Raw genomic sequence first — 13206 nt, 5'->3', positions numbered from 1 at the left:
GACTGACTTTGGAGGGCATTTTTAGCGATGAAGGAAAAGAACACTAATTGTGCTGCAAATGCAGTACCTCACGTTAGTGGACCTTTCCCAATGAGCGAGCAAAGGTAGAAATAAAAAGGAAAGGAATCGAAAAGATCCTGCTTCGGAACGCTCCCACCTAACACCTGAACCAGTCTTACCAATCAAGGAACAAAAAGCGGCCAAAAAAATCCTTGCTTTTCAACGAACCTCACCAAGTCAGAGAAAAATGCACCGAGAAGCGAGGAAGCTCTTTTTCAGTGAACCGACAAAACAAGTTTTCATTTGGGGACTTTCAAGGACCACCCCCGCTGCGCGTCCCGAACGCAGCTCAGACAAGGCTGTAGTAAAGGAAGGGGGAAGAAATTAGGAATTCCGATTTGGAGGAGTTTTTCTGTACCTCCTTAGCGGCCAGATTCAACTCGGGCAGAGGACTTCGGGGCTCCGCGCCGAGTCGAGTGACCGGCGCGCTACGCAATGTGCCGAGTGCACTGGGAGACTTTGCCCGGCCGGAGTCAGCTGAGGCCGAGTCACCGGAGTCGGATGGGGGAGGAGACGCGGGAGCATTTCGAAAGGCGGCGTGCCAGGAAGGCTAGACTCCGCGCCACCTCACGCGGCTGGGGCGGGTCACCCCTCCCGGCCGCCGCCCCGCGTCAGCCCGCCGCCGGCCGGGCCGGGTTTCGAACCTGCGGAGCCAGACGTAAGCGGTCGGGAGGCAGCCAGCAAGCCGGGCCCGAGGCGGGCGCGCACTGCTGGGCCCGGCACCCCGGCCCGCGAGGGGCGTGCCGGGTGGGAGGGGCGCGCCGGCCGCTCTGCCGGCCCCACGCGGGGACCCCGGCCCGCCGCCGGCGGCCCGCGGGAGGACGCGCCGGCCAGGCCCAAGAGAGCGAGCCGGCGGGCGGGCCGAGGGCGGGCGGGAGAAGGAACAAAAGCGCCTTTGTTGAGCGACGGCCGCCGGAGGGTCACACACAATGGAGGAGAGAGCCGGCTCAGCCACCGGGCCCGCCGCGGCGCCCTCCTGAGCTGCCCCGGCGGCGCGCCCCGCACACGCACACACATATACCTACCGGACTTCTCCGACTCATCGAGGGAGTGCGGGGCCCACGGACAGCCCCCAGTGTCGGCTCAGGTCTCCGGCTGTGCTGGCGGCAGCGGCGTCTCCGAGGCTCTCGCTTTGCCGCAGTCGCCGCCATGTAACCCCGACCCGCGAGAGAGGGCGAGGAAGAGGGGGCGGAGGCTCTGGAGCCACGCCCCCGTACGTCACAGGCTCACTCCACGGGTTCCCCCGCCCCCGCCCGGCCCAGCGCGCCGGCACGCGCCGGAATTTCCAACGCCCGTGACTGGGCTCCTCGCGCCGCGGGGGCGGCAAGAGAAGCACGCGGGCTTGTCCCCAGCCTCCGGTCGGATGCGCTGGGCTGGGCTAGGGAGCTGGCAAGGAGGTGAACAGACAGGCACTCTTCGCTCTGCTACTTGACCCAGGGTTAGAGCACATAGTGGTCAAACTCTTTGTGAGCGTTTACTGCGCACCTACTACGTGCATGGGACTGGACGACCTAGAGGAACAGGACTTCCCCATCCCCTGGGAATTAGGAAGCTGGACCCGAAGATGGATGGACTAGAAGGCAACAGCCAAGGAACAAGGCAAACGCGTTAAAGGTCAAGTGCTAAGACAGGCTTCTAAATGAGGTTGCCACCGCTGACCTTTCAGCCAAATGAGAAGGAGCCCGTGAAACTAGAGGAGGTGGCGGGGAGGCGGGGGTGGAGGGGTGGGGGTGGCTGTTCCTGCGGAGGGAACAGAATGAGCAACGACATGGAGGAGGGGAACACCTGGCTTGTTGCAGGAACTGGGACTAAGCCAGTCTGAGGGAAGCGTAGAATTTGGACAAGAGTGTACAGTGAGAAAAGTGGGAAATGTAGATTGGTACCTTCTTGGGCCCACTAGGACAAAAAAAAGCTTATTTATTTATTTTAGTATGGCTGATTGAATCCAGGAAGCCTTCCAGTATTTGTGTGAAATGTAGTAGGTATTTATTAAATTAGAGACGCAGGTCAGCATTTTTTTCAGTAACCGAATCACCATTTCTGGTGAGAACCAAACGTTTGGCAACCAGATATCCATTATTATGCGCATCCTCAAGCTTCAAGCTGGAGGCAAAGACCACTTCAAAGCTCACATACTAGCTTGAAGTTAAGTGAGTGGGATGGAGTTTGAATGGTTTATTTTTTTTTATATTTAAAATAATGCTATTTGAATAACAGGTGTGAAGAGGACACAGTGAGTAGATAAAACCAAGAAAAAGGGAAGGGTTGTCCTAACCACAGGATTTCTTATTTGTGAATGCCGCTTCTCTGCAATAAGAGCTCCTTCTCTTTGACCACTGTACATCCCTGCTCTGCCTGCTGGAGCTCCTCTGAAATTCATGACACCTTTCCTCCCCCATCCACCAGTGTTTGAACACCAGGAGGAGAGGGTTCAGTTCAGTTCAGTCGTGTCCGCCTCTGCGACCCCATGAACCGCAGCACGCCAGGCCTCCCTGTCCATCACCAACTCCTGGAGTCCACCCAAACCCATGTCTGTTGTGTCGGTGATGCCATCTAACCATCTCATCCTCTGTCATCCCCTTCTCCTCCTGCCCTCAATCTTTCCCAGCATCAGAGTCTTTTCAAATGAGTCAGCTCTCCGCATCAGGTGGCCAAAGCGTTGGAGTTTCAGCTTCAACATCAGTCCTTCCAATGAACACCCAGGACTGATCTCCTTTAGGATGAACTGGTTGGATCTCCTTGCAGTCCAAGGGACTCTCAAGAGTCTTCTCCAACACCACAGTTCAAAAGAATCAGTTCTTTGGTGCTCAGCTTTCTTTATAGTCCAACTCTCACATCCATACATGACTATTGGAAAAACCACAGCCTTGACTAGACGGACCTTTGTTGGCAGAGTAATTTCTCTGCTTTTTAAGATGCTGTCTAGGTTGGTCATAACTTTCCTTCCAAGGAGCAAGCATCTTTTAACGTCATGGCTGCAATCACCATCCGCAGTGATGAGGAGAGGGTAGAGAATAAATAAGAAGCACTGTGCTTTCCCTTAGAGAGCTTATAATGTGTCAAAGACCACTGAAATAACCTGTTGCTCAAGCATAGCCAAATTTGTTGATAGTTTTAGTAGCATCTTAGAGAAAGAGGTCAAGGGTAGGAAAGCTTCAGAGAATTAGGGTTAAAAACAGGTCTTTCAATGAAAGCATGTTTGAGATAAGACTAAATTTTGTAATATAATATTTGAACTACAAGAAGATCAAACCAGTTAATCCTAAAGGAAATCAACTCTGAATATTCATTGGAAGGACTGATGCTAAAGCTGAAACTCCAATACTTTGGTCACCTGATTCAAAGAACTGACTCATTAGAAAAGACCGGATGCTGGGAAACATTGAAGGCAGGAAGAGAAGGGGACGACAGAGGGTGAGATGGTTGGATGGCATCACCAACTCAGTGGACATGAGTTTGAGCAAGCTCCTGGAGATGGTGAAGGACAGGGAAATCTGGCATGCTGCAGTCCATGGGGTTGCAAAGAGTCAGACATGACTGAGTGACTTAACAACGAACAACAAATCTTTGGATTAGTAGACCTAGGGAAGAGTTTTGAAGCAAACCTTAAAAAGTCAACAGTTATTTGATAAACCCAAGAGTAATATTATGGAGGAGGGGCTGTTTACCTTGAAGAAGGCTAGGTCTCTTTGTTGTTCAGTTAAATGGACTTTGAGGAAGGTCTTGAAACTGCAATAGTTATTTGCCACTTCATCTTTTGGGGCAGAAATTTCTTGAAATTAAAATCATGTTTAAGCATATGTTGGGGTTGTAGAGTCAATGTAGTCAGTTTTAGTTCTTAACTCTATTGTGTGGCTGTAAAAAGTTTAAGTTCTCAGTAGTTTTTCAAACTGCCAAACATAGTGAAGTCATTTTGGTGGATTAAGATCTGAAGTTTTTTCTTAATGAAATAGAAAAAACTAGAGAGCATAGCCTATAACATAGAGTAAAAACATTGTTTTGTGAAACTTGTGTTTTGATTATGTATCTTATTCCAACAAATCTAAAATGTCATCAATTAGGACGGAGGTTCATGACATTGTACAGGAGACAGGGATCAAGACCATCCCCATGGAAAAGAAATGAAAAAAAAAGCAAAATGGCTGTCTGAGGAGGCCTTACAAATAGCTGTGAAAGGAAGAGAAGCGAAAAGCAAAGGAGAAAAGGAAAGATATTCCCATTTGAATGCAGAGTTCCAAAGAATAGCAAGGAGAGATAAGAAAGCCTTCCTCATTGATAAATGCAAGGAAATAGAGGAAAACAACAGAATGGGAAAGATAGAGATCTCTTCAAGAAAATTAGAGATACCAAGGGAACATTTCATGCAAAGATGGGCTCGATAAAGGACAGAAATGATATGGACCTAACAGAAGCACAGGATATTAAGAAGAGGTGGAAAGAATACACAGAAGAACTGTACAAAAAAGAGCTTCACGACCCAGATAATCATGATGGTGTGATCACTCACCTAGAGCCAGACATCCTGGAATGTGAAGTCAAGTGGGCCTTAGAAAGCATCATAACGAACAAAGCTAGTGGAGGTGATGGAATTCCAGTTGAGCTATTTCAAATCCTGAAAGATGATGCTGTGAAAGTGCTGCACTCAATATGCCAGGAAATTTGAAACACTCAGCAGTGGTCACAGGACTGGAAAAGGTCAGTTTTCATTCCAATCCCAAAGAAAGGCAATGCCAAAGAATGCTCAAACTGCCACACAATTGCACTCATCTCACCCGCTAGTAAAGTAATGCTCAAAATTCTCCAAGCCAGGCTTCAGAAATACGTGAACTGTAAACTTCCAGATGTCCAAGATGGTTTTAGAAAAGGCAGAGGAACCAGAGATCAAATTGCCAACATCTGCTGGATCATCAAAAAAGCAAGAGAGTTCCAGAAAAACATCTATTTCTGCTTTATTGACTATGCCAAAGCCTTTGACTGTATGGATTACAATCAACTGCGGAAAATTCTTCAAGAGATGGGAATACCAGACCACCTGACCTGCCTCTTGAGAAACCTGTATGCAGGTCAGGATGCAACAGTTAGAACTGGACATGGAACAACAGACTGGTTCCAAATAGGAAAGAGAGTACGTCAAGGCTGTATATTGTCACCCTGCTTATTTAACTTATATGCAGAGTACATCATGAGAAACGCTGGACTGGAAGAAGCACAAGCTGGAATCAAGATTGCCGGGAGAAATATCAAAAACCTCAGATATGCAGATGACACCACCCTTATGGCAGAAAGTGAAGAGGAACTAAAAAGCTTCTTGATGAAAGTGAAAGTGGAGAGTGAAAAAGTTGGCTTAAAGCTCAACATTCAGAAAACAAAGGTCATGGCACCTGGTCCCATCACTTCATGGGAAATGGATGGGGAAACGGTGGAAACAGTGGCTGACTTTATTTTTCTGGGCTCCAAAATCATTTCAGTTGGTGATTGCAGCCATAAAATTAAAAGACGCTTACTCCTTGGAAGGAAAGTTGTGACCAACCTAGATAGCATATTAAAAAGCAGAGACATTACTTTGCCAACAAAGGTCCGTCTAGTCAAGGCTGTGGTTTTTCCAGTGGTCATGTATGGATGTGAGAGTTGGACTATAAAGAAAGCTAAATGCCGAAGAATTGATTCTTTTGAACTGTGGTGTTGGAGAAGACTCTTGAGAGTCCCTTGGACTGCAAGGAGATCCAACCAGTCCATCCTAAAGGAGACCAGACCTGGGTGTTCATTGGAAGGACTGATGCTGAGGCTGAAACTCCAGTACTTTGGCCACCTCATGCGAAGAGTTGGAAAAGACATTGGAAAAGAGTCTGATGCTGGGAGGGATTGGGGGCAGGAGGAGAAGGGGATGACAGGATGAAATGGCTGGATGGCATCACCGACTCAATGCACATGAGTTTGGGTAAACTCTGGGAGTTGGTGATGGACAGGGAGGCCTGGCGTGCTGAGATTCGTGGGGTTGCAAAGAGTCAGACACAACTGAGCCACTGAACTGAACTGAACTGAAGACACCAATATTTTATGTAGTATAAGAAAGTAAAACTATCCAGATGATGATACCCTATTGCTACATCCTAATCACAGAGATATTAAAATAGAGGAAGTACTTCTTAGAATTGATGAACTAATTGTAGATATCTATAAAAATGCTAATTGGATCACAGTAGCACTTCCCTGGTGGCTCAGCTGGTAAAGAATCTACCTGCAATGCAGGAGACCTAGGTTCTATCCCTAGGTTGGGAAGATCGCCTAGAGAAGGGAACAGCTACCCACTCCAGTATTCTGGCCTGGAGAATTCCATGGACTGTGTAGTCCATGGGGTCCCAAAGAATCAGACACGACTGAGCGAATTACATTTAGTGCTACTTACTGGTCATTACTGCTTTGAGCTGTGTTACTGCTAAGCATTTGAAAGCCACCATAGTAGTGGAAGAATGTGGGAAAGAAGCAGGTAAGTCCACCATAAGGCAGCTTGAAATGAGTGCTTCCTGAGCAGAAGTGCAAAGTACCTGCTCTTATTGGAAGGAACAAGTGATGAGGTCTAGAGATACCAGGAAAGTTTCAACCCGAAGACAGAGCATTTGAGCTGGGCTTGATTCCATCAGCCAAGTATGAGGAAAAAGACAGTTCAAGATGAGAGGGCAGAATGTACAAAAGCATGAATGTGCTGGACACGCTTTGGAAAAAAGTCTGACAGGACTGGGGAAGTGAAGGCAAGTTAGTACCCAACTGAGAAGGCCTTGTTTGGATGCCAAAACTTTTGGATTTATGCTAAAGGCAGAAGGAGAGGAATTTAGATGATTCAACTAGTATTTAAGAACGGTAATTCTGGAATGAATGCAAAGGATAGATTTGGTGAACAAGAAGTTGGCAACAGGAAGAAGGTAGAAGGATTCATCTACATTGTTGTTTTCTGCCATGCATCCAGTCTGTCTTACTCTGGTGACAATACTCTGATGTCTTTTAAGGAGCCACCCTTTCTGTGTAAGAATTCTTTTTGTTACAGTGACAGAAAACCCAATTCAAATTGTGTTTTAAGCATGAGAGGAGGGCAGGGATGGAAGAGGGGAAATGTGTTTCTATTGGGCATAGAAAGGGGATGTTAATACAAGTGATACTTGAAGACAAATCAACTGGCCTTGATGAAGGGAAAGTCGTGAGTCACCCAGGTGGGTCCCATTTTTCCTGTTTGAGTTTAGATTCCCTCATTAGGCTACTTGTTTGATCTTTTTCCAATTCACTTACTATCTTCCTATGAAAATAAACTGTCAGTATCTTGATTTTAAAGATGGAGGGTAAGGCAGATATTAGACATACAGACCACCAAGCTTGATGCCAATTCCTGGAGATTTTCTAATGTAAATCATTAAACATATGTTAGGGAAAATGTAACAGTTAATAGGAGTCATCATAGATTCTTTTCAAGTAAATAATGACAAAAGAAATACCACTTCTTTCTTGATAGGATTATTACATTACTAAATAATGGGTAGTGTAGTCTTGATCATCTCAAAAAGTCAAAGCATTTTTGTGGATAAGATTGAGAAATATGGGTTTAGATAATTGTAGAGACTGAACTGAACTGAATTGTAGAGAAAGTTTGATTCAAAGACTGCTAATTACTGGAGAGACATTAATCTTGAGGCTTCCAGTCTCAAGCGATACAGATTTGTCCTCCTTTGTCAAGACTTGGGCAATATTTTTATCAATGTTTTGAGTTAAGATTTGAGGAAGATACAGAACTCAGATCTGAATATGTTGACAGAATAGTTACTCAAAATAATTTTTTTTAAAAAAGATGACATCTGGTTGCAATAAATACAAAGCATAGTATCTTTGTTCAAGAAATCATTTGAAAGGGGCCAGGATTTAGGAGACTTGACCTGATAGTATGACTGTAAGATAGAGATATGCATACAATGTGAGCTGCCACCAAAAAAAAAAAAAAAAACCTAACAAAATGTAGACTGTGTTAATGCAAAACAGTGTTCAAGTCACAGGGGCACTAGACCTATGCTATTCAGTTCAGAATTTCTGAACTCATGTGTTCAAACATAGATACAACATTAAAAGAGCTCCTTGCATAACAAATCAGAATTCTTTAGAAGGAGACATCCAGGTAGAGTATGGAAACCATTTTTTCCTCTAAAGAAAAGATGAGGGAATTGGGTCTGCTTAACCTGCAGAAAAGCAATTTGCTAAAGAGTTGTTATGCAGAGAGTAGATTTCTTCCATATTGCACTGGAGTTCAGATATAAGACCATCAGGAGGGCTATTATGGAGAGGAAGATTTTGGCTCTGCATAAGAAAAGACAGTTTTGGATACTGGAATTGAGCCCCGTAGTCAGGACCTCCTGGTGAAATGAGTTCTACATCACTGGAAGCATTCAATCAGAAAACAATGGCCACCTGTCAGGGATGCTATAAAAGGAATTTCTGGGGGGGTGGGGGGAGGAGGGGCCTATAGAGAGGTGATAACATCCAAGGTCTTTAATTGGAAGTTTCCATGTGTCAGTATTTATACTATTAATTTAAAATGATTGCTTTTCTAGACATGGTTTCCAAAAGAATATGTTGTAATTTTCTTTGTAAATAAAACAACTTTCCACTGAAGAAATTGATTGCCAAGTCCAGCTGATTCTTGTTCTTTGTGGTAGTTACGTTCTATAAGGTTGCTTTGAACACTGAGCTAGTGACTGCTGAACCATTGCTTTTAAGGGGGATACAGGATTAGTTTCCTTTATTTATTATTTATTCATTATTATTTATTGTTAGTTTCCTGGTAATAGCCTTTATCAAGTAACCCTTTCAGATAAACACTTTATAAACATTATTTCATTCTCTTAGGCTATGATAAATAGGATATTGGAGAAAAGCTGTAATGCCATAAGCTACTTACATTTTTTAGACAAAACCTAGCTTTCTTTGCAACAAAATCTCAATCTGTACACTTACTTTTTGAATAATGGTTATGTAACTAACCACTTAAATATACTGGGAAATACCTATTCGGATAATTTTACAAGAACAACAGATAATCAAAGGATCCTCCCTGTGATTTATCTGCCTTGGAAGTCAGTATTTTCTGGAAGTGGGATAAATTTGCAGAATGGTAGAATTAAATGACTAATACAATAGTGTAGCTCCTGTGGCAACACACACACAAACACTTTTTAAGAGGGAGCAGAGCTATGGTGACACTCTTGGCTTTAGAGAAATCTGGTATGAGGGTTTTCTTATTTATACTCTGTCCGTCCTCTTCCTATCTTGAGAGCCCTGTTAGCCTGAGGAGAAGAGATGCTCCTGAGTTCTGGAGATAGTCCACATTTTTGAAGTGAACTCTTGAGACCACAAAGTCTTCTATACCCATCCTCAGTTTATGAGAACAATCTGGGCCTCCAGCACATGATCAATGCAAATTAAAGTAAGATTCGACAAACTGTTCCTTAGCCCATCCACCGAGTGATAAATATTTTGAATTGTGGGGACAAAGCAGCTTTCAGTACACGAGGTCATTCCCCTCCTTTTTGCACTCCAAATTGTCGAGCTATCTGCCATTTGGGGAAGAAAGTGGTCACTATGTGTAACTCTAAGGAAACATGCTGAAGATGTGTTTACATTGGTCATTCTGAGTGCTCAAGTTATCAACTGGTATATAATATTGTTCAGTAGGTCTACCTGCCACAATCTCATCTTCTATTTGATGTATTTTGCCAGCTGTCAGTTACCACCATTGGAACAACTTTCCCTGAAGATGTCATCCCCAGAGGCCAGTACCCATCTCTGAGACCTGACTGAAGCCTTCACCGTTTCCAGTGAAGAGTACCCTAGGAGTGGTATTCTGAAAGGAAATGGCCAGACCCTCAGGAGGCTTAAAAGATCCATCTGCCCATCCTGGGAAGCTCTATCCTATGAATTCCCACTGCAGGCTATCTCCCCATCTTTGACCCTTGCCCCATATCCAGGGCATTACACAGGACCCAAGCTCAGAAAGACCCCATGTTTGGTTTCATACTCTCCTCTCACCATCTTGAAATCCCTAGTAAGTTTATCTTTGAACTCATGCTTGTAGGGCGGTTGGATGGGACAATGGAGCATCCATGTGAGCAGGAGATGGATGCAATTCGTGTCCACTGTTCTTTGCCACCCTATTCACATGCAGTTTTCTCAGTGCTCCGTGAGGACAGAATTCTGGTGGACTCACAATGCACTGGAGTTCAGTGAGACACAGCAAGGAAGTACAAGGTGTGATACATTTATAACTGAATAAGTGGGGGTGCTGACAGCTCTGAGAGGCCATGTTTCCATTGGAACCAGAACTTGCTTCAAACACAGAAAGAAGGCATTCTAGGAAACACAAAAGATCAAGGAACCCTATCACGTCCTTTCGTTACTTCCCCTTATTAGTCAACCACTTGCATGCATGCTAAGTCACTTCAGTCGTGTCCGATTCTGCAACCTCATTGACTGTAGCTTGCCAGGCCCCTCTGTCCATAGGATTTCCCAGGCAAGGATACTGGAGTGGTTTGCCCTTTCCTTCCAGGCCGAAAATATTTCTTTTTCCTTTCAGCCATTTCTTATACCTCAGTAAGTCAAAGCTAGAGAGTGTTGGTCCAATGTGTATATCAGGAAGTGACAAAATAATGGTCAAGTTAGTTTTCTGCTGCTAATGGTTAGTTGCTTTCCACTGCTCTGGTGAGATCAAAACACATGCTCATAAGAGCTGCGACGTAGAAGTCGGGTCATTTTAGTGATTTCACATAGGAGGTAAACACTCATATTTGTATTTCAAACTATATTTATCTTACAATAAAAATATAAAATTCATGCTGACAACTTGTTTTTAATTTTTCCCTATCTAGAATATTTGTTATAATTATTGACTGTCTAAAACACTGTAAGTCAAGAGAGACCAGAAAGAAAGGAGAAAAGCTTTATATTTTAGTACCTTTCTTTCTTCCTACTCTTTGAATAAGAGGCCTCAGAAATTAGGTAGCCAACTTCGAACCCCCCAGCCCACAAAAGAGTCCCAATAGCCTTGCTCTGGAGAAAGTGGGTCTGGAAAAGACACTCTACCTGCCTGCATCCTGTTCACTGACGACGGGGTTAGGGCAGGAGAGGTGAGAGAGTGCCTCTGCTCTGTGGGTCGGGCATCCAAGGCTGCTGCAGGACCAGCTGCCCACTCACAGGAGCTGCATGTCCTGTAGTAAACAGTGGCTTCTACTCAGGAGGTAGGAAGTGGGGGCGGAAGGAAGTCCTTGTTCTGCTGTAGAGCACATTTTCCCATGGAAACAATGTTGTAGGTCACAGTTCTCATCCTCTTGTAGTCCAGCTGCTTGTGGGCTAAATGGGCTTCTAAGAGTTGGCTTGAGAACCTAACCAGTATTTGTCACATTCTCTGGGAAAAATGCATTTTCAGTTTCAAACAACTAAATGAGAAATCAAAGTTTGGGAACATAACTCTCATTCAGAGACTATCTGTATTTTGCTAACTCAGAAGAAATGCTGAGCTCTTAGAGAAGGATGGTATGTGTAAGACCCAGATGAACAACTAAACATTAATGAGAAAGGTTATTAATTGTAATAACTTCACTGTATCCACCACATGGTATGAAGAGTCCAGTCCTTCAGACTTGCTGCTTGAAGAACTTGTGTGCAAATTCATCACGGTTGACTGGTCTCTGGCAACCAACACATACCAACCAAACCCAAGAGACTTCACTGTAGACTCGATACCAATTCGTAAAGAACATGAGAAAAGCTATACTGAGTTGGGCTAAAAATTCATCCAGCCTGTTATTCTCTGACGTCTACATTTTATTCACCCTAAACTCTAGTGTGGGGCATAGTATCTGAACATAGTATCCTCCCAATAAAATGTTTGTTGAAATGTTTTTGAATATCACAGTTGCCCCCATGACATTAACTTCAAAAGGTAAATAAGAATTTCCTCCAAATATCCACTTATTTACTCCTATTTTTAAAGCAACTGTCTTAGGAAATCTTTGATTATTTTAGTTGCTTTTTTCTTTGACCTGGTATATAGACTAGGCTCTTTTTTAAGGTTTTCAGGCAGAATTAGATGCTTTACACTAGGTTTAGCCACATTACCATTTTGTCAAAGGTAGAACAAAACAGTGCTCTCAGTTTTGTTTTCCACATTCTTAGCAAAGAGGCTAAGAACGTGGAAATCATTGTTATATGACTTTAGCAAACAGCAATAGCTCATGGTTCTCTTTCTTGAAATAAAACGTAATTCCAAGCTCATCTTCTTCCAAGTGTCTTTCAGACTAACCACCTAAAAGGATTATCAAAAATCAGTACGGAATGAAATTCATTTGCCATACTTCTGTCCGCTCACGTGGCTTTGTGCAATTTATCTTTACATCAATTTAGATTGGCCCGCTTGGTGTTTACTACTCTGGAGAGCTTAAGGGCATCTCAGTCTAGTGAATTTTTTTGTATGAGCCCACTTTAAAACAGTCTATGAAATTTTTTAAGTTTAGTCCTCTAGTAATCCTTGAGGATTCCACCCTGAAATCAGAAAAATCCATCCAGTATTTTGGCACCAACAGTAGTCAGCAGACCTTGGTATTGGCCCCAGTTCTGCCACTTACTAGTTGTTAGAGTCCAGGCAAGTCATTTAATCTTATCGTTAAAATGCCTCACTCCCTTGCAGGCTTGTTCCAAGGATCTCAGGAGATAATGTGTGTGAAAGCACTCTGAAAATGCTAAACGACTGTATAAATAAGGGGTGCTATTAATATCTCCACCCAGAAGCTTGCCTGTTTAAACCATGGTTTCCTGAAGTTAAGCCAGCTCTCTCTCTTCTTTCACTCAATTCATTTCACAGATACTCCTTTTAAGTGCCTGCTTTACCCAAGGTAGAACTTTCTCCCTGTTTTTTGAGTAACTTAGCTGGGTAGGGCTTTTCTTCAACATTTAGTGTGTAAATTGGTTTAAAAAAAAAGGTTTTGAAGAATGTAGCTTTCACTACTTCCATACTTATTTATCCTTCAAAGAACTGTGATCAAATAGTGAAGCATGAGACATGCTGGAGCATGCTGCAAAGATAGAAGGCCAGAAGACTCTGCCTGCATCTTCCACAGA

The 13206-nt window shown here is 43.9% G+C and overlaps 2 protein-coding genes across 6 annotated transcripts in view; one reads left to right on the top strand and one right to left on the bottom strand.

Moving 5' to 3' along the window:
* The window catches only part of MAPK6 (mitogen-activated protein kinase 6), a 34437-nt gene extending 33213 nt beyond the window's left edge, over nt 1-1224 (bottom strand). For 3 of the 5 annotated variants that reach the window (XM_086320960.1, XM_086320957.1, XM_086320955.1), the window contains exon 1: nt 419-511. The gene's annotated coding sequence lies outside the window, so the exon portion shown is untranslated. Of the gene's footprint in view, nt 1-418; nt 512-1085 lie in introns of those variants that run through there. The other 2 variants (XM_086320956.1, XM_086320954.1) reach the window with 1 other exon arrangement.
* Nucleotides 496-1914, top strand: LOC147364456 (uncharacterized). The gene has a single exon (XM_086320961.1). The coding sequence runs from the start codon at nt 496-498 to the stop codon at nt 1213-1215; it is 720 nt and encodes a 239-aa protein (XP_086177087.1). The 3' UTR covers nt 1216-1914.
* Nucleotides 1915-13206: the final 11292 nt, after the last annotated feature.

This window comes from Bos grunniens, chromosome 10 (assembly GCF_055505025.1).
Source record: "Bos grunniens cultivar Pamir isolate PY7600 chromosome 10, Bosgru_T2T1.0, whole genome shotgun sequence".
In the NCBI taxonomy this organism is placed as follows: domain Eukaryota; kingdom Metazoa; phylum Chordata; class Mammalia; order Artiodactyla; family Bovidae; genus Bos; species Bos grunniens.
The sequence above is the reverse complement of the archived record's forward strand: the minus strand, read 5'-3'. Positions and strand labels throughout refer to the sequence as shown.

Bases quoted from the DNA above. Each gene is read 5' to 3' on its own strand.
- LOC147364456 (XM_086320961.1), top strand. From the start codon at position 496: ATGTGCCGAGTGCACTGGGAGACTTTGCCCGGCCGGAGTCAGCTGAGG.